At 43.9% G+C, this 21,559-nt stretch overlaps 1 protein-coding gene across 1 annotated transcript in view; it reads right to left on the reverse strand.

Annotated features, from left to right (window-relative positions):
• Positions 1–56: 56 nt before the first annotated feature.
• The window catches only part of TIAM1 (T-cell lymphoma invasion and metastasis 1), an 89,503-nt gene continuing 68,000 nt past the window's right edge, over positions 57–21,559 (reverse strand). Inside the window, exons 15-26 of the mRNA XM_009282944.2 lie at positions 14,773–14,952; positions 14,260–14,328; positions 13,832–13,957; positions 11,743–11,851; positions 9,421–9,600; positions 9,175–9,293; positions 7,290–7,398; positions 5,717–5,775; positions 4,642–4,744; positions 3,775–3,862; positions 2,509–2,681; positions 57–541 (exon numbers count right to left, since the gene is read on the reverse strand). Of these exons, the coding sequence (XP_009281219.1) occupies positions 57–541; positions 2,509–2,681; positions 3,775–3,862; positions 4,642–4,744; positions 5,717–5,775; positions 7,290–7,398; positions 9,175–9,293; positions 9,421–9,600; positions 11,743–11,851; positions 13,832–13,957; positions 14,260–14,328; positions 14,773–14,952 (1,800 nt within the window). The remainder of the gene's footprint in view (positions 542–2,508; positions 2,682–3,774; positions 3,863–4,641; positions 4,745–5,716; positions 5,776–7,289; positions 7,399–9,174; positions 9,294–9,420; positions 9,601–11,742; positions 11,852–13,831; positions 13,958–14,259; positions 14,329–14,772; positions 14,953–21,559) is intronic.

Below are 21,559 nucleotides of genomic sequence, written 5' to 3' on the forward strand. Positions count from 1 at the left end.
AGGGAGGGGGAGCGGGAGGGGGAGACCTACGCATCCAGGCAGGGAAGGGGACCAGTTTAGAGCTCCGTGTTCAGTTTCCTGCTGGGGACAAAGTCTTCACGCCTAACCCAGATGACCTCCTCGCCGTGGCCCTCCACGTCACCATTGATGCCGGACAAGGCCGCCTGCTTCTTCAGCTGGGTCATCCTGGAGGCGTGCGTGTCCATGGCCAGGCGCGGGCGGTCACCCCGGCACGGCTGGCTGCTCGTGATGGAGGCTGCCTGCAGCCGCTCCTGAAGGTCTCGGTCGGCCACGGTGACTCTCATGGCCTCGCAGTACTCATCATCATCGCTGAGGATGTCCGTTTCCTTGATGTCCTCCTGCTCCTCATACTGAGCAAGGTCAAACTGTTCCTCTACCCAGCGGTCAGTGTCCCCACTGTGCGTGGGCTGCTGGGGCTCTTTTTCAGGGCTGCTCGTGTAGACGGCATCTGAGTCAATGGTAAACCTGTTTCGGGCCAGCCGCCGCCTCCTCCTCCCAAGAGACTTGCTTGGGGCTGACACTGCGCACACACAAAGATAAAACCCCACAGGCTTTTTACACACGGTACAACTCTCTTTAAAAAGTTAGTCTTCCAGGGGCCCTTTATTTAACACCGCTAGGCACAAAGCAGGTAAACTCCCAAGAATGACCTAGTCATTCAGCATCCTCCCTGCGGGCAAGTCACACTTCACTCAGCTCCTCAGCACAGGTCTCTCTCCAGCTGAAAAAGGAGTTTCTGCTACTCAGATCCACAGTTGGGATAATGGCCCACAACTACTGTTCCTCCTAAGCGGTAGGCAGGCAGCCAGCCAGCACAAAGTGCATCTGTTCAGCCCAGCTTCTCACACGCAGTGCCCTGCTGCCAGCACACCACGAAAACCAACTAGCCTTACGCCTCAGCAAGGGAAATTGCTTTGTCTGGGGTAAGAGCAACACTATAGGTTTCCAAGTAGTTACCTCAGTGCTGAAGATGCTGCAATTGTTGCGTTATTTATGGGGAAGTAAGTTCCCTGGTCTAGGCTCTGCTACTCCCTTCCCCGCTCCCGCCCTACTGGGGGGGGGGAAGAAAACCCCAAACCCAGAAAAACTTTCAGAAGTTCCTTACTCAGCATCAGCTGGTCTACTAGCTTTTGCAACTGGCCCAATTAGCAAATTCACATCTTCTGTGTTGGAACATCTTCGTAAGAGGCTTGTGAGGCAAAGCAGGGGACGAATCCTGCAGCCGAAGGACCTGCAGGCATTCCAGTGCTTTACGTGCACACACACGTAGCTCCATCGCAAGCAGGTGAACTCCGAGGTCATAGTTTGTCCCCCTCCACTAAACAGCACCTTAGCACTTTCAGTATGTATTTATTAAACTCTAGCAGCTTGGGGGCAGGGATTACATTTTAATATCCCTGAGCCTCAAAACATGCATTAAGTAAAACAGCTCAGCAGTTGCAAATTTTAACTGTAGTGACAGGTGTGGACTCTAAGAGGAGATTTTAATCTCTGCAGGATTCATCACGCAAACGTACCAATGAGCCAAACTGAAAGAAGGTTTGGCATCTACAGCAGATTAGCCCCACAGGCTGATTGAAGAAGCACTGTGGTAAAACAGTTGCATTTTGGCCCTCCTTTGACTCTTCTTCCTTACGATTTTAAGTATCTCTGAGGCAGATGGCTAGTAACACCCCGAGTGAGAAGCCATGCTGCGAATGTTATTGGTCTGGCCTGCCCATTACAGAAGAGGAACAGAAAGCCCGGTTGTCTACATTGCTGGATCTAATGAGCAGAAAAAAAAATAAATAACAGACCAGAACAAAACACGCAGCAGTGCCGTGTACTTTTCAGTTGGAAGCAAATGTTTCTTCCCTCCATCATCTAGTGTTCTGAAAATGAAAACCTGCTTTTCCCTGGGATTTTCTCATTGCTTTTGCCTGAAGTCAACTGAAAGGGAAAATCCATGGTTTAGGACAGGCCATTACAAAAATAATAGTATCAAGTGCACGCCTCTCAAAACGTGAGAAGTAGAAGCACATGCCCTTTAGCAATAGAGCTGAAAAGGCTAAAATGGAGGACATACAAAGCTATCTCTTCAAACCAAGCCACTCACTCGGGGGAGCTGATTTTTCTTGTGCATTTTAGTTTAAAAGTGCTAGGGTTAGCTCAAAATTCTGTACATGCTTTTAAGAAATATGCAGCGGGCTTCTGCTTTGTTCAGCTGAAACCCGTTTTCAGATTAAAGTGCACAGCCAATCGGTATTGACAGGAATCCCATTTCTTCCTTCCATGCCAGAAGGACCGCTCTGAAGCTGAGCCTTGAGTGCAAAGCAAGGTAAATAGAGGCAATTTAAGGCTCTCAAGGAGGTGAAGCATGGAAAACCAGCAGTTTTTACATATACAGGAGAGAATGCTAATCCTAATATACAAGTAACAGACACCACCACATGTCCTACAATGGTGCTGGGGTTACTGGGATCTTGAAAGTCTGTAGCCCTACAGTACCTGCCCTGTTCATGGCTGGCCTTGCACCTTTTAGAGCACACAATCTTTTTCCACCAAAAGGAACATATTGCTGGGATGAGGGCAAACTTTCGGTTTTAAGAAGCTGCCTTCTGTGTTTATCCCGCAGAATCGAGTGCACTGCCTTCAGAAAGTCCTTCCTGTGTTCTGGTGAACTGAAAAATAGGCAAGAATACAAAAGGCAGCGTTATCTCTTGGGAACTGCTAAAAGCTCACTGTAAATGAGATAAATAATGACTAGTTCTGTAATTTAAGACAGTGCAAGCTGACTGGCATGCACTTCCCCCAGAGAAGACTCAATTTAATACAGTATTTTCAAAGCAAAGCTAAATCTATAGTCACTGCAATTGACATCCAGGGAAACAAACACACTGTTTATTAACAAAACATTTAGCCATTCACCCCTCTTGAGGCTTCCTTTTCCTCCAATACCAACCACACACTTCGCTTTGTCCAATACACATCAAGCTGACCTACGGTGGCTAATTAAAGCTCAGTTTGCCTCCTGTAAACACACCAAGCAGGAGTCCTGCAACTCTACTACCTAGTATTGGCTTGGTATCAGGTCTGTTCGCTCTTGATGACCGATGAACTTGTGTACCAAGTTCTTATCTGAACTCTAAAACACATCAGGGCAAACACCACAACGAAGATGGACAAGGTTTACTTAAGGAAAGGGCCACATCTTAAGAGCAGAGGTTGGAACTTGGTGGCATGAAAGGTACCAGCTGAATACGACGCATTAGCAGCTACCTGGCCTAAAGATCCAATGCTGGAGTTGAACTGGATGGTATCAGCTCTGTTGGACCCTGATGAACTTGTGTACCAAGTTCTTATCTGAACTCTAAAACACATCAGGGCAAACACCACAACGAAGATGGACAAGGTTTACTTAAGGAAAGGGCCACATCTTAAGAGCAGAGGTTGGAACTTGGTGGCATGAAAGGTACCAGCTGAATACGACGCATTAGCAGCTACCTGGCCTAAAGATCCAATGCTGGAGTTGAACTGGATGTAAATTTGTGAAAGGAAAATTGTAATAAGGATATTCTCGTAAAGGTGCAAGGCTGACCAAATAGATGCCTTTATTTTAATACATTTTACAAAATTCTGCCTGCCAGAGGTAAGGTTTTAACACCTTCTCCCCACTTCCCCTACTGGCTGTTCCCAGATTGCCTTAAAGGAAAGACATAGGCAAGCTGGGATCCAGAGATGCAGCTGCCATTGAAAATACAGAAACACACTTACCTACAGCAAAGGTGAAACGTTCTTTCTGGCCTGCCTTCAGACTCAGATTTAACATGGACAATCTCACATACAGAATTGGTCTCTGCATCTAAAGAGAAAAGCAAGTAGAACTTCATGTAACAGTTTCTCATATTTAACCTCAATTAGAGTATTTATTCCATAATCCTGAAGAAATGGGTTAAGACCATCCACGACAACAGATAATACACTGCAAATAATATTAACTCCTGGCTGAAAGGCAGCAGTGGGCAAGTGACTAATGAAACAACAGACTCTTAAACTCTCCAAAATCTAGTAGTATTTTATATGCACTCACTTAGTCCCATAAAAATATGAAAAAATACAAAAAACAAAACAGAAAAACCAAACCCCGCCACCCACCCAGCTTTTCAGGTATTCCGTAGAGTATTGTCACATTTTACAGCTACCTCCTATGTTCTTTCCACTGTCACTTATGCATTAGAAAGGGAGCAAATTGTTTAAAGTTTTGAAATTTTTAATACTATAAGCTTCACATGAAGCCGTCAACCACAGGAACAAAAATTCACTAACCCTGTTGCCTCACAGCTGCAAGATTGCCTTCTAGTCTCCAGAAGAGGAACAGAGTGAACCAGAGTCAGCAACAACTTTGCCCTCTTTTTCCTGAACCCTGCCTAGCTTCAGAAAAGTACTGACAAGCTGGAGATGCACAGCTGGAGCTTCTGCCCCTTCATTTCTCTCCAGGGCTATTATGGATGGTGAGGTTGTGGGTTCCTTTTTCAGACCCCAGAAACTACGTACACATCTACTAAGGACAAACACTGGTCAGTGAATGCCCCCAGACCAAACATTAGGAACCCTGCCACATTCATGCATTGGGAACATTACCTGCACTTGCCAATGCTCGAACCTGCAATGCTTCTAAAGGTATCATGTGGCGAAAGCGGAATGGATCCCAGTCTTCATAAATTGAAGCTCTATGTGATCCTCCCTGGAAGAATTTCAAAATACCATTAGGAAATGAGACACCTTGGGATAGTCAGACACAAAAGCCTCCTGTGCTTTGCCCCGAGAACGTGCAGCTATACACTTGTTGCAATTCCTATTTTCTCACTACAACATCTCAGTAACCAGTGTCACTGAAGTGCCTATCTATGAAGATCTTGCTAAAATCTGCCAAAAGCAACCATTTGGCCAATCAACTCTTACCAACGCCTTCAAAAGTCATTCGAGACCAGTGCTGCTTTCTCTCCTCCAAGTGCACATACACTCACAAACATGCATTAGTTTTGCTTTAGTCACTCCAAAGTTATCTTGTGGCCAGTTGACTTTAACCATACAAGCATTTCAAATCACATTTCTGTTTATGCCATACACGGGAATCAAAAAGTTTTCTGTAATACTATAAACTGTGTTCCCTATTGTAGCAAGGCATGCGTTTACTGTCAAGCTTAGCTTTAACTTTTAATCCCAAACTCCAGTAGGATCCCCTGATACATACTGTAGGCACACCTAATTTAGCTGAGAGCAGCCAGCAGTTGCTCAGTGGCACGCAACAGCCAGAACTGAAACGAGGGCATTGTGTTTCACTAAGAAAGTTGACAGACATCAGCTCTCATATTTGATTCATATACACTGACCAAAGAGTCAAACACAAGAGAGACGTTCAGGTTGATACCTTCTTTCATGAAAGTCCACTCCACAGCATGGAATGGATGTGGCAGGCAACATGAATGACTAGTCCAGCAGAGAGCAAAGGATAAACTAAATGAATGCTTGCAGACCGCTGCGCCCAGGCTGAACAGCAGGCCACTCGGCATTACCGAAAACCTCAGTTGTGTGGCAAAGAACAAGGATCACATATGCAAAAGCACACTCTAGCACCACAGCTTTATGGAAAGCAAATCTTGATCGTAGCACCACAAATGCACACAGCATCACTGAAACAGTTCATGCAACTTACAAGTTTCTTCTTCTGTTTGGAACCATCCTTGTATACAAGGACCACAGCAGTTTTGAACACTAGAGGAGAAAGTTAGAAACAAAAGCCATGTAGTCAGTAAGGTTGGGAACGTGTCTCCTCTATGCCCAAGCACACAGACCTTTCAACTCCTCAGCCTTCACCTGAGTCAGGGAGGGAGGCAGGAGTTCTTCTCAAAAAACCCAAGCTCAACAGCTTTTACCACACAAAACCAGGTTACTTCTAAGTCACTTGAAACATAAGAACGTGAGTTACCAATTATCAGAACAACTATTCAAACAGCAACAGTTCTATATAAAAATTTAGAAAACTTTAATCCCCCTGGCTAAGTTCACCTCAGACAAATGAGCAGCATCCAGCTACACACAGCCAGTCAGCAGATGAGACTGTGCTTGGACAGAATTTGAACCCCTCCCAGGTGGGACAGTGGTCTATACTGAATTAAAAAGTGCACACCACTGGCAGGCAGAGGTGTAATCCAATTACTTTTGCCACATAACATCCACATGGAGCTGGAATTTGTCTTTCAAGACTCCAGTTTTCCTTGTGATCTCTTTCTTCAGGCCTCAAGTGCACCCTTTGTTTTCAGATTGAATTGCATGGACATTTTATGAAACCAATTTAAAGATTTTTGGAGTAATTAAGAGTTGCTGCACATTCTTAGCAGCTCTCATGAGGCCAGTCAGCTTCAGGGTATGACCGGGTGCTTTCCCAACTTGCAGGAAAGCAGTCAATTTTTATATGCTCTTCCAGAGCAAAGCTGAAAGTCTTCATTCGTTATCTGTTTGGTATAAAATGAAAACAAAAATAAAAATCACTGGCTTCCTAACCAGCATCACTTTCTGGAAACAACAAGGAAAAAGCCCATTGCGTGTAAAGAAATTTAGGAACAAATAAAGAAAAAACTTAGCACACTCTGCATTACTTGATATAATTCTGAAAGAAAGAAAGATGTGATTTAGCCGCTATAAGTGATCATGTACCTTTCCAAGGGACCATACTTCAATGCAGTGGAAAGACCTTGAGATCTATGCTAACAGCAGTTTCAATTTCTAGTTTGGCCACCCAAGATAGACTACTCGGAGGGAGACAGACCACTCCAAAGCAACTCACTGGGCATCCTGGCTTAGCTTTTAAGCACTTCTTAAAGCTTAGAGATACAAGTTCTTTCTGGCAAAAGGCACGGAGAAAAAAGGCAAAGCCCCTGCAAGCCCCCAACCCATTCTACAGGATGTGAAGTAGAGTTACTTGGCATCGACCAGACTACCAAACTATATCTTTTCAGAGACAAATACCTTTCTATATAGCTCTCAATTCATAGCCTTGGATATGGGTTTAAGAAACTCTTGCACTATTATAGCAGTCATCTCCAAATTCTTCACCAGTTTTAGATAAACACAGAACAGAATTTGACTGTTGCAGCAAAGAGACAAATACAGTTTTAAGTTCCAGCCAACCTTGTGGAAGGCAATGCTCAACTACCTTCAACAAGTATCTGCTAAGGCACAGTTGACAGTCCTTTAGGCATCCGACATAAAATTACTAGGATACAAACCAAATGCTGCCAGCTCAGGTTCCTTCTTCCATTTCCCCAGTGAAGCAGGAGGATTCAGCCATATCACTGTATTATGCAAGAGCAAGTCCCCCATCGAAAGGTCTGCAACCTGCCAACACAAACACATGCACAAAGACATAAGGTGTAATCAGTTCAAGAAAGCTTACTTGAATTTTCAGTTCAAGAAAACTTCCTTGAAGTTTATTCCTAAACAAACAAAAAATGCCCCACTAGCAAACTTTTGGAATATTTCATCAGATGACTGCAAGCGTGTGCAAACAGACTGTGACAGTTAGCAATAGAAGCATGTAAATCCTTAATTGGTGAGCATAAATTAGGAGAAGTCAAACTCAGAGTCCGGCTCTTGTAATTTGGTGGGAAGTCAGGGCAAAAACCAGATGTTTTCCTTGCATTTTTTTCTCCTTTGTCTATCTTTCTCCTTACCACTTTCTATTTCATTTGAACATTTAAGCATAGCCCCCATCACACACACACAGTTCGGGGTAAAGTTTAGAGACCACATCATGTGAAGCGGTCAAATCACTTCCTCCCCACAGTTGCTATGGCTCTCTGTTTCATCCAGAGGCTCATCTGTGGAAACCACATTGCTGGAAATGGACTAACAACAACTGCTGGGAGATGCCTACTAATATTGCAGCAACTGGATCTTTCACTTTGACTTATGGTCTCCCAGAGTGACAAATTGAGGGCTATCCCCAGTCTAGGGGCCATGTTATCCCACTCCTCCACCCTCCTCTCAGTGAAGTCTGACTTTTGCCAAAGGACACCACAGATACCATCAGCACAACAACCTGAGGTCTCCCCGACAACAAGAGCAACACTAAAGATATGTGTTTACTGTCTCCTCTCCCAGATTAACATCAAACCACGATTGCTCTCCCAACAGATGCCCTGACATGCTCTCTCCACCGCTGCTTGCCAGCACCAACCCTACTCTCTGCCCTCTGCCCACCATCTGATTCTCCCTCCCCGCTGCTGCCATCCAGCTCTCACACCCGAAGCTTCCTCAACACTACTCAATCCCAGACCTCCTTTGCCTTGTAGCCCAATGCCTCTTATGTTTGTTCTTCATCCTGGCTGTTGGTAAAACCCCATTACCATTACTTGATACAGTCATGTCTCTCTCTAGCCTTCACCCACATCACTGCTCTCATCGGCCCTTCAATGTGTCTTTACCTCTTCCTTGAGTCCCCCTCGACCTTACTCTGTTCCCCCTTTACTGCCCACCAATCTCCTTCACTGCGCCGCTGGACTGCAGACCTACATTTTACTGGTAAATGGAGAGTCCAGGTCTCAGTCTGAAACTTCAAGACACCTTCCACAGGTTTCTGAGATGGTCAGCCAGGACTGAGCCACAATGGATCTTCATGTGTTTGCATATGCACCCTATGAGACATCTAGACCAAAGCCCAAGGCTCTCTCACGTATCAAGCCCACTAACACACTTTCTAAAAGAGAAACAGCAGTTTCTCACACACTGCACCTCATGTTTTGATCTCTTTAAAGTGATTAAAGAGCTAAGTACAGACTTGCCTCACCATGCCAGTCCACTCAGACTGGTGGGGCAAGATTATTTATGTGGAACGAGGAGAGCCAAAACATGGACATTAAAATAGGGAACTGCAGGTTGGGATGTGATTTTGACCCAAGCACACGTTGAAGATAAATTAACCCACTACTTCTTTACATTGGTCGCACTCACTGAACCATACATGGAAAAGCAGTTTTTGAATTGGGATTTACCCGTTTGCACCAAGATCGACTTAAATGACACAGCACAAAAGGTAAATATTTGATACAGTTTAACAGTCACGCTACAGGCACCAAAATAACAGCCTTTTTCTCTTCAATTTGATCATGTTACCTCTTTTTTCTCCCCTGTTTGTTCTGCTATGAGTTGGTCAAACACTGCCCCATATTCTTCATGGATTTTCTGCATTTCATTAATGTGGCTGGCAACTTTGTTCATTGTTTTTATGGCCACTAGAAGAAAGACAGAGAAATAGGGGAAGACACAAAAGGTATTTTTAAGCCTCTGAGAGGAAGAGGGAGGAGAAGGGTTCCAGATCAGAGGTTAAACAAAGAAGAGCAATGTAGGTTAGCTCCTTACCATCAAGGTGATAATGTTCTTCACTGTCTACATCAGTCAGAGCAAAGAGCTCCTTCAGCAGGAGAGGGTATTTCAGTATCCGCTGGATGGGTTTGATGAGGTAAGACTCCAGCGTGGAGGAGTGCTGCCGTCGGGGATTCTGAGCATCCAGAAATGCCTTGAAAGCAGTATCTGTCTTGGCTGGAAGATTAAAATGAAGTGATTGGATAAATCAAAAATCTAACAGCTGCCCTGATAAAGTGACCTTTCCAGCTTTAAATTCATTTATCCAGAGACATTTTGCAAGGAAGTGCAGATTTATCAGGTCCACAGTATTAGATTTAGGCACTTCAGCTTTTGAGTTACAGATACTTTACCACAGATATGCTATTTATGATTTAACAACAGGCACCCACCTACCGTATCAATACATGCAATTTTTAATTTCACTATCCACAGTATTTCTGGCCTTGCAACTATTTTAGAGCAGCATAAGTTGTTTTAATCATCTGTTTCCTTTAAGAAAAGGCTCAAATTGCGTATTTGTAAGAAGTCACTACTCATGAGTCTAGTCTGACAGGTACACCTATAATATTGGCAAGTCTGGTTATTGTTACTCATTAAACCTTAAAATGCAGTACTGAACAACAACAAAAATCAAAGAGTTAGTAAGGAGGCAGGAAGCAGTAAACTTATAATAGTACACCATATTTTGGGAGCACAGGCAGACTGGACACCTGATTGCTATCATCTTTTCTACCTGACTGCTACTGAATTTAAAAAATACCATTTTCTCTGTTGCTCCCTCTACTAGAACATAAATTTGTACAGGGAGGGAAGTATGAAGAAGGTGGCATTTTTAGACATACAAGTTATTCAGTGCAGGAACAATTCCACACAATTGCTTTTATTAGAGCCATGTCCCCTGCCGAGATTGGGTGGGGGTTTTTTTACAGTCACCCGATTTCAATAAAGCAACTTCAGTTTCAAATCCAAAAGCCACCTGCACCTCAGCTGAGGACACCAAATTACACTTGAAATACACTCCCAGGCTTTTTAAGAGATTTATCACTGGAATAAAATTTTAAGTTCTGTTTGTGCCATAATTCACGCACAACCATTTCTCATTTATAAATACAGTCAGCAATGAAAAGGCAAAACAAAACAACGAGACCTACCTAGAATACGGCCTTAACATTAAGGTCTAACAAAATGATGCCAAAAGAAAGCATGGATGTGGCTAGCAACAAATCATTTATTCCTGTATTCCACAGAGCTGCCAAGTGTTCTTTGCAGCATGGTAAATAAGACTTTACGAGTAGAAATGGAAAAAAAATGTGCACGGCAAAGAAAAACCCAAAACCCAAACCAATCAAGAAACAAAAAAACCCCAAAACTTTTGATTGTCAGGCATCCAGATGTTCTTTGAAAAATAAGAGCTCCTCCCTTAATGACATTGCTCCTACAACCAGAACCATTTGTTTATTTAACGTCTTGGCCAAAAATGAATTGCATGAAGCACTGCTAACTCTAAGAGATTAACACTTTCACAGGGGAAAAAACATCACTCCAAGGCAAGGAGGCCCATGAGCATTTATAAGCCAGACCACAGTGCATTTATCTCCCTCTCAGCAAGCCAAGCTCTACTAGGAATTCATACATGGAAACTTCTCAGGCAAATTGGAATGAAGGTGAGAGGAAGAAGAGAGGGGAGAGAGAGCACAGTGAAGTTAAAATATTTAGACAGCTTCCATAAAACATTCTCCCAGACTGATCCTTTCCTAGTGGCTCTCAGCATTCAATCACATTGGCTGGAGCTTCAGTGGGATTGCCACTAGCAAGGATTCACGGCACAAACTCTAGGAGGATCCAGAGGTCATTACAAGCAACACCACTCCTGGTTCCAAAGTACGCAGTGATCCATCAGCACGCGCCACATTGCCCATTTATGAAATCTTTCCACATGACAAAAAAGAAACTGAACTTGTCAGGGGAGAATAAATTAAGTGTGTGGGGAAAAACTACGTGCAAGGTTAACGACCTCTTGTAATGAGCTACTTGGGTATCATTACATCGATGGTGGTCCAAGAATACCCATAGCACAGAGCTCTCTGCGAGCCTCTCAGGCCAGATGGACTTACTTCCCTACTGCAAAGGCTCCTGGAGAGCAACCAGGCATGCATGTGCCCCCATTCCTCTGCCACAACTTGCCCTGCATGGTTTGGGGTGCAGTGGCCACCTCTCATCATCCACAAAGACCATCTGCGTCAGCCCAAACCAACGTGTTGCTGCGACATCTCTCTCTGCATACCCAGGTCTGTTTGTCCAGCACACGGCTCTTACCTTTCACCAGTACTTTGGGGACTTTTGTGTGGCTGGCACAGAAGGCACTGTACAGCTTGAACCGGTCAGCGTAGTAAAGAAAGGATCCACCCAAGGAAAACAACACTTTCTAGGATTTAAAAAAAAAAAAAAAAGGCATTAGGGAAAAAAAGCACATGAAAACCAGTTAGTTATCTTCCCTTCTGCCAGGTCACCTGAAGTTTCCATTTAGCTTTTGGATGACAGGACACTGCATTTTTACAGTGTTTTCACACCATCTAGCAAGAAACAGGCCTAGCTTTGGTGTCTGGATTCAGGCTATGTGATTAACACCATTAACCAAGTTCCAGTTAGGATGATCTGGAGACACCACTGACTATAGAGGGAACCAGGTTCACAGCTCCAGAACTGTATTTAAATGCCTGAGCTTAAAACCTTATAAAAACGCTTTAGGATTTAAAAAAAAAAAAAAAAGGCATTAGGGAAAAAAAGCACATGAAAACCAGTTAGTTATTTTCCCTTCTGCCAGGTCACCTGAAGTTTCCATTTAGCTTTTGGATGACAGGACACTGCATTTTTACAGTGTTTTCACACCATCTAGCAAGAAACAGGCCTAGCTTTGGTGTCTGGATTCAGGCTATGTGATTAACACCATTAACCAAGTTCCAGTTAGGATGATCTGGAGACACCACTGACTATAGAGGGAACCAGGTTCACAGCTCCAGAACTGTATTTAAATGCCTGAGCTTAAAACCTTATTGATCTAAGTAATGACCAGAGGCCACAGAAAGGACTGGATGTATCTGACTTTGTAAATGGATCAAGACACTAAGGAGCTGCACACAAGACTATTATCCCTCTGCACAAACGCACCAAGGTCTTCACTCTCTTGAAAATGAGTTTGTGTTAAGGGCCAAACACAGTCTTTCCCTAAGATGTCTATGCCATGGTCAAGCATTTGCTCTGCTACCCACTTAGGAACAGGACAACACGGGGTGGGGCGGGGTGAGACAACACATAGGCAGCTTGGCTACAGTCAGCAGAAGGAAGCAAACTGCAGAACTGAAACCATGAAGCCCTTAAGTCCCATTTTGCACACTGCTTTCAGACTATGTCCATAGGGCAGAACTGAAAGTGAAGTTGATGCACTTTTTATGGAAACAGGTGGAAGCAGCAGCACTCAGAAGACAGAGTTCTCTCCATAAGGAGGCTTCTTCCGCACTCCTCGGAGCACACAGTGGTCACAGAGGCTTCCTCCACTAAAAAAAGTGTCTCTCTGCTCTCCATTAAGGGCACATTTCCTAAAAAACAAAAGCTGTGGTCTAGTTATGCGAGGGCAGCATCCATGATAGATGCTTATTTTAAACAAGCACCTGATGGCAAAGCTACACATGCACAAAAAGACAAATTCTTTCAGTAGTTCTTCCAGGGCTGTACGTTAGCTGAAGAGCAGTCCCAGTGGAATTATTATTATTCATCAAGACATCCTGTCCTCTACCAAGGTGAGTGCTCAAAGCAAGAGCAAAATTCCCCAAAGACAAAACACTGTATTAGCTACTTGTCATATATCCAGTACATGACTGCATTAGAAATAAAACAAAATTTCTGTTTCCACATTTTCCTATTTTTTTTAAATGAAGTTTATGTATCTTTAGTTTACATTTCTACCTTTGATGCACATCTGCTGATAGTTGGAAGTATTTGCCACGTAGTTCCGCTATGCATCAAAAGCCCAAATACCGAATTCAATTTACAGTTCTGATCTGTAGCCCTAGTAGGCTTCTGAACTACTACATTAGACTTGTCAGAACAAAGATTTTATGTAACTTTCCATTTCTAGCTTCTCCTGACAGCCCGAGACAAGAAATCTGGCAGAAGGGCAAGAATAGCATCTAAAAGCACATGGCGTAACAGATTTCTAGTGCTCTATATGGCTAAATGTAGCATAAACTACAATTGTAGCAGGATGTTTTTCAAACAGCTCCAGTATTAGCTAAAAATTAATCTCGAGTGTAAGTAGATGTAGGTTTTTACATGAACAGTGATAGTAGTCAGACAAATACGATGAAGAGTGTTAAAGGACTACTCGGAATGTAAACAATGAGATTACCTTAAATTGATCAACTTTTTCAAGCTTTTCCAGGTCTGGAACCAGTCTTACACCATCTTCAAGAGTTTTCAAGAACTCCACCTGGAATGCTACCATTTCAGTCAGATTCCCAAAGAGAACATCCAGCTAATAAGAGAAAAAAGAGCAAGATGCTGAAAATATCACTTTGCAGCTAAATTATGTTTTCTCGAACTTCAGTAATTCTCAGTCCAATTGTATAATCAGTGTGATGTCAGGAAAAAAACCTACAGACTATACATTACTGAGCAGTACCTTTATACTCTAACTCAATCCATTATTTTAAAAGAAATGGAATTCAAAATTTCTCCATTGCCCTTGCTCAGACAAGGAAGTCAAGCTGGGGGGTGGGTGGAGTGGAGGGGTGTGAGTAAGGTATCGAGCAAAAAGATAAGTAACAGTTAACATACCTCATCTGGTGTGAGGAATGTTTCTTTTTGTAGAGGCTTCAGGTATCTCTCCATTAGACAATTTAAGTCCTAAAAATTCAGAAGAAGATTCCCATGTTGGTTCCTCAAACTGCCTCTGAATATTTATTGAAGTGGCAAAGATCACCGTTTACCTAGTCTATGAATTTTTCCCTTTCATGCATAAGACAAAATAGTTGCACTTCACAGAATTTAGGGTAGTAAAAGGAAACATTTACACAGTTTTACTTACAAAATCAATACCAGATCTCATTGAGCAGTGTTCCTCTACACATCAGCTAAGTAATTTCAAAATGACAACGTAAGAATTTGGAAAGCCTACTTACTTCAGGGGTTTAAGTTACTATTCTAGGGACAGATGGTAGAATTGAATGTAAGTTAACTAAGACATACATGCATGAAACATAATTTAAAGTATTAGAGAAGAAACTAACAAAATATTCTAGAAGGAGGAGAAACATTAGTAGACTGAAACAAGACATCGAGTCCCCTTACTTTGACATAGGTGCGTTCTGTCTCGAGAAGTTCACAGATAACCTTTCGCAGTTTATCTGCATCTGTGAGTTGTCTCATAGTGGCCAGCTGGGGTCCTGTAAATTCCTGAGGATGAGCACTTGAATCAGAAGGGTTCATTTCATGCAGACTGCGACAGAAAGCAGCGACCTGCTCTGTACTCTTTAAAAAGAAGGAAGAGGAAAGACCAGCGGTAATACGGTAATGTTTTAAGCAAGAGCTATAGGAACGATGGAGCTGAGAAGCCTTTGCAGTTAAGCAGTTGCAGCTTGGGAGCTTTTTAACAGGCACCGAAGTCCAGAAGTGCACACGTCATGTCATATATCTGTCTGTCCTATCACTCAGTGACTTGGGGGGGGGGAAGAGTTGCACAATTCAAGTTAATTGAAGTGCTGTTCAATAACATTCATGGTTTCAGATAAGCATAAACTTTAATTAAAATAGGCTGGTCCAGCACTTAAGATTGAAAAACAAACAAACAAAAAAGCCCAAGAATAGGGAACCAAAAATGACTGTGCAAACAAAACACACACGCCAGCCCTCTGCCAGCTCCCTAATCTAGTTTGCAAAGAGTCCTGTGAATAGCTGCGTCAACACAGCCAAGGAGACTACGCAGAGACAGAAACCATTTAAGCTGGTTTTGGGGGAAGCAGAGCCATCTGGGGAACCAGAGCCTCTCAAGGCTTCAAACACAAGCTCTTTGGGAAAGTAACTGTATATCTAGTCTGTGTCTGGAGACGTGCCTTGTGGGGTGAATTTCTTTCCCGTAAATCAGGTTTTTCAGAGCTGCTACATCTAGCTAGTTTCTTTAATGTTTAATCAGCTGTCTATATATAAAGACAGTTATGCTCTCTTCACCTCCTCATGTTAGATCACCTTCTCACATCTTTCATTACGCTGAAAAGTTTGGAGCAGGTATAGTCTCTGGTGTCAGTGATGACAGCCCCAGGCTTCTAGGGCTGCCAAAGCAGCGGCGTGCCCCGTCTCCATCCTTCCCAGAGACCTGGAGGGGGCATGGGAGGGAAAAGAGCTGCTGCACTTGATCACACCTCTCTAACCTTCTGCGTCTAATCCTGCCATGGTATCTTAATCCAGGTTTAGTGACTTCCCAGCACTGCCTCTATAGCCCTCCAGTCCGTACTAAAACCACTTGCCCAAAATTAGCCTGTTCAAACAGAGAATATGCAAAGAGAGGAGAAGAGGGAAAAAAAAAAAAAAGGAAAGGAAAAAGCACATCACCACCTTGCAGTTTGGAGACAGAGCCCTGCCCCCTCACTTCACTCCCACCAGCTGGTAGCAACAACATCATCCGGAGCCTGCACTACCCACACCTTTGTGATGACCCAGTACTGAAAAATCCTGCATTTGTTAAGCTGCACAGTCTGCTCACACATCGCTGTTCTCCCCTCTCACTGCCCCTACAGCGCCACACAGCCACGAAGCCCAAGAGGAGCATTAACCATGCTAATGCCAAGTAAGGGATTTCCTTCCATAATACAGTCGCTTTCCCTAAAGGTATCTTATGGCTGTAAATGCTCACCTGAGTGTATCGCTGCAAGGCATATTAGTAAAGATGCTTGTTATGCAAAGATAATTTTCTTCAGGACCCAAGTGTAAGCAACGAGCGAATTGTAACTGACTGTCTATATAAAAATGCCTCTTGGACACAGTTTATTACAGGAAAAATATTTCTCTTCAGTATCTGAGGTTTAGCTCAGATGAGGAAGAAAGGAAACGTGTTGTACATCGAGAGCAGGGGGAAGCAGTGACTAGTCTATTTCCAACTAACTCAGCTTCTGGTAATGGCACATGTCACAGAGTTGGATTTATTAGTCAAAGTAATTCCTTTTTTTCCTCAGCAAGGTTCCACTTATACTCGCTGTACTCTTAAGTATATCCAAAGCATACCCAAACTTTTAGGTTAAGTTTGCATTAGATTTCAACAGGTGATCCCAACAGCCTCAAATCCACAAAGTGCAATAAAGTGAAAGCCTGGCTTCAGCACAGGCAAAAAAACCTGCCCGAGTTACCTGCTCTCCTGGAAAGGGACAAAGAACTGACAATTAATAGATGTTAATCTGAGCCTGCAGAGACCCAGGATAGGCAGGGTTTCCCCAGAAACATTTAGCTTTATTAAGACTATTTTGTTAAAGAATATTTAAGGAAGGCATATCCAGTGACATTTTGTTGTAAGAGCCAAATATACCATTAAAATAGTTACAATGTAAAGCAAGTATGGAATCAAACTCCAGAAATAAACCAAGTGTTTTAACCAGTTCATGTTTGATACCCCGCAGACAGCTCACCATCCTGTTCATGCACTTGCAATAAGTTGCAGGGAAAGCGGGTCACCCAGAAAGAGAGAGTGAAAATCCACTTACACCATGAAACACCAGCTAAACACTAACAAGTAGTTGAAAATTGGATAACTGTCATACAGGCATGCTGTCTGCCCCAGAAGGAATAGTTACACCCATATGCCAAAAAGGAAGTGTAGAAGACTTTTAAAAGCCTTATCTCTGCTTGTGCACAGTTAACAAACCGCTCGCTGACTTCAGCCATGCCCAGCTCCAGCCAGCAGCAGAGCTGAGCTCTGCCTTGCCACTGTCCTGCCTTGCGTCTTTTACGTATTTCTCAAGTATCATTCACCCGATACTCTTTGGACAAGACAAAATGTCTCAAGCACAATAATGTTCACAAACCTGTTTTCTTGCTTGTTCATTGAACAAACTGTCTTGTTTCATTCCTGAACGTAATCCTTTCTACCTTATATTTACTTTAAAAAAAATCAATTTCTAGACAGAAAGCAGATACATATTGCACCCAGGGAGGTTCAGAACACAGCTATTTTGCTGAAAACTCTCAAAGTATTAATGAAAGCCACCCTGTCCCCATTTTCCTAGGGAAAGTGGGTAGACTAGGGAAGGTCTGGAACAGAAACACATCCCTTTATCTCCAGCTCTGTTTGCCAGCTGCTACAATGATAGCACTGAACCAGGATTTCTCTAGGAGAATTACAGCATCACACTTCAGGCACAATTCTGCAAGCAATCCCATCCAGCAACCTTAAAATGAGATGAAGGGCTGGCACAACTGGGCTGTAAAGAGAAGTTTACTTTGCAAGTACATTAACCCCTCCTCTGCAGGGGGCTCAGCAGAGGAGCTAAGCTCACATCCTTCCCACGCGGGAGGAGCAAGTCCTTAAACTCATCAAGCATGTTGATGCTGCCCACAGCGGGGAGTTTTGGCTGCCTGCCCTATAGTTGTGAGAGCGGAGTGCTCACCGTGTAAAGACATATGGGTGCCTGGGCATCAGGCAGATTGCCCCCTTGAATGGCACGCAGTACCTCTGTTCTGCCACGGATGGAAAACTTGAAGCAGTATGGATCTCCCAAACGAAACTCAGGCAAATTGCATCCTTTCATGCATTGCCAGGACTGCTAATGACATTGCACAATAACAAAAAGCCTCTACAGGGTATATACGTTACAGCTCAGCCTTGAATTTATAACCTGAAAATTAAAACAGCATGGAAATTAGTTTAACTGCTAATTACTTAACTAGTCACGTTGCACAGTAGATCTGCTCACCAGATACAGCATACGGTACAGAGAGTCGCCGGCTCTCCCAACACTTTCGTTCTTGAGTTTACGGTTAACTCTCCAAAGAGCCGACATCACTGGAAAGGCAGTATTGCCAGAGCTGTCATTCAGCTAGGAGGAAAATCCCAGTTCTCCACATATTCAGCTGATCCAAAAGGCTTTCCAGACAGACACTCCGTGCTGCTTACTTGGCACGCAACACAGAAGACGGCTGCATTTTAATAAGGAAGGGCAGTGACCATATTTCTCTAAGCAAAGGCTTTCCGCATGTGTCATTTGCCGCTGGCCTCGTTCGCTCACCACATCAGCTGGAATTAAGAACCGGCTACCAGTCGAAGCTGAGAACTCAATGCTGCTTTTCATAGACTTGTTAAGAGGAAAACTTCAGCAGAGAGGATGAAATGCAGCAAAGCAGAGGTGAAGGCAGCCCAGGAATATAAATGTCTGTTGCCTGTGGCTGAGCACAAGCTGATTGGCTACGAACGGCACAGCCGAAGAATATTAAACATCTGAAGGGACAGAGGTACAGAATTAAAAGAACTTAAAAAAGCCAGTTATGGTACTGAAAAACCTACCCCTCAAGTTCCTGTTTTAATCCTTTCACACCTATTGCAACATGTTGAAGGTTTTGAGACTTAATTCTGGTCTTGAATAATGCTGTAGAGGGAAGACGACCTATTTTCTCTGAAAAAATACCTCTAAATGGTGTAAGCATGTACACGCACAGCCCATTACAGCACGCTCCCCTAAGCACAAGTGCTGCAAGGTAATTAGCTTTCAATTCAAGAAGCAGATGTCTTTAACTAGAAACAGGGAGAAATGAGTGTCCTGAAGCATTTTAACCGATGACAGTTTTTAAAACACATCCCCAATTAAATTCAAAGGACCATTACAGGAAAAAATAGGCACAAAGACCAACCTTGAGATGCAACACAACACCTATGTTAGCCTTTGGTAACCTGCAACATTAAGAACTCACACATATACTCAGTTTTACTCCTTTGAACCTCAGTTTATTCTACAATATTTAAAAGGCCAAAACAGTCAGGTGACCACAGAGGCAAGTAACCATTTAAGAAATTACTCTGGTATGAAATATTCCCGATAGTCTGTTGAACTGAAGACTGACAGAGGGGCATCATCTAGATTTCATAAACAGCCTGAAACTTGATTTCACATGCTAGATGAAAAAAAGCCTGAAGAGATGGCAGAGAGCACGCTTTCCTTTCCCCCGCTCTTCTCCCTCCCAGCTCTCTCCTCCTCTTGGCTCCCACACAAAATGGGGAGAGAAGGGAAAGTCAAGAGCCCACCCCAGAGCAGAAACAACTGGGAGCATAACTCAGGCCACTGCCAGTTGCATGGCTTAAAGGAAAAGAGTTGCACCCAGAAAGCGTACCTGCTTGCTACTGTTTACGTAGATTTCAACCCAAGAGATACTGTACCTAAGAGGGCTGGTTGATGCAGGGAAGGCATCATGAAATTAGATAGGCAGCAAGTCCAGAGAACAACAGCTATCCCACACCACTGCACTGCCGATACCTCAACTCACCTCAGAAACGGGTTTCTAGTATTTTATCAGAATAGTTCTACAGACATCACATTTTTGCTTATTATAATGATTCCTTTGACAATAGTGACGGAGAAGTAAACTGTATGTTATCAGGTCTTTAGGATATACAGAAGATAAGATTTTCAGAAAAGGGAGGAATCCTCAGAGCTACTGGTGTACCCTCCAAATCCTTCACCACCATCAACAGCTTGGAGGCTTTTGCAGATTAAGAAACAAATGCACCACTACTAAGGAAACACACACCCACGTGCACACATGCTGGGCTGGGGGAAGGGAAAGAGACAGCTGGGAGGGAGGAGGAGGAGGAGGAGGAGGAGGAGGAGGAGGAGGAGGAGGAGGAGGAGGAGGAGGAGGAGGAGGAGGAGGAGGAGGAGGAGGAGGAGGAGGAGGAGGAGGAGGAGGAGGAGGAGGAGGAGGAGGAGGAGGAGGAGGAGGAGGAGGAGGAGGAGGAGGAGGAGGAGGAGGAGGAGGAGGAGGAGGAGGAGGAGGAGGAGGAGGAGGAGGAGGAGGAGGAGGAGGAGGAGGAGGAGGAGGAGAAGAAAGGAAGACACATTTGAGTACCTCCCGTGTTATACGTCCACCTATCACCTACATGAGAAAGTTACAGGTAAGTCAGAAGGGACCCAAGCCCAGCTTTTGGTAGGATTTCATACAGCTTACCTTCATAAAAAGCCTACCCGGACTGTGCTACAATAGCGGATGAAGGAGAGCTGCGGCACTGTGTTCCTCTCCTTTTCCCATGAATTATTAACTCTCCCCTAGGATCGCTTTGCTGGCTGGAGAGCCGGGAAGTTTCCTTGGAGAAGCTTGGAGCTCTCCTCCTCTGCAGCACTCTGTGGGCATCAGCAGACTGCCAACACCACGGCACGGAGCGGTGGTGTTTGCAGGATTAAACCCTGCCTCAGGATGATGCTATTGCAAGGCAAAAGACAACCCAAATGCTATTTTCAGATCTTCAGCTGCTAATGCTGCATCTGCACTGAAAGAAGGGGAACTTTGCATTTAGGTGGGAGGCTCCAGCATAGTTAAACTGGATTTCCTCCTGCTGCCCAGCGGTGAATGGATAAGAGCGCTCCTGTCCTGCTTTTGCCAAGAAGGGCAGAAAATAAAGAAAGTCTCCCGTGAACTCCACCATCCGAGGGAGACTGGAAGCTGTGGCAGTAATGGCAATACAGGAGAACATGCCCCTCCTGGTGGTACAAGAGCACAGTGTTTCACCTCCCACATACAAAAATAACCCATGTAAAACAGCGCTGAGGACATCAGCTTAATCTTCTGCGCCCTAATCCCACGAGCACGGAAAGGTGTGACAGTACATGGACAGGAAAACACCTTTGCTTTATTCCTCACTGTACCAGCCGGGTGGTGACTTTCCATGGAAAAACACATGTTGCAGACTCCTTACTCCCCACGCAGATTGGCTTTTCCAAGTACACAGAAAAACAAGGGATTAGGAAAACCCTCCCGTTGATTGAGCTTTTTTAGGTTAGGGTTTTTTTCATTGTTGTTGTATTTAAAAATTAGCATGTGATTAGCGAGCAATGACATCCTCCCCTCTACCATATGCTGGAATTCTCTTAGGCATTGCAAAATAATT

This window comes from Aptenodytes forsteri, unplaced genomic scaffold (assembly GCF_000699145.1).
Source record: "Aptenodytes forsteri isolate BGI_AS27 unplaced genomic scaffold, ASM69914v1 Scaffold2, whole genome shotgun sequence".
In the NCBI taxonomy this organism is placed as follows: Eukaryota; Metazoa; Chordata; class Aves; order Sphenisciformes; family Spheniscidae; genus Aptenodytes; species Aptenodytes forsteri.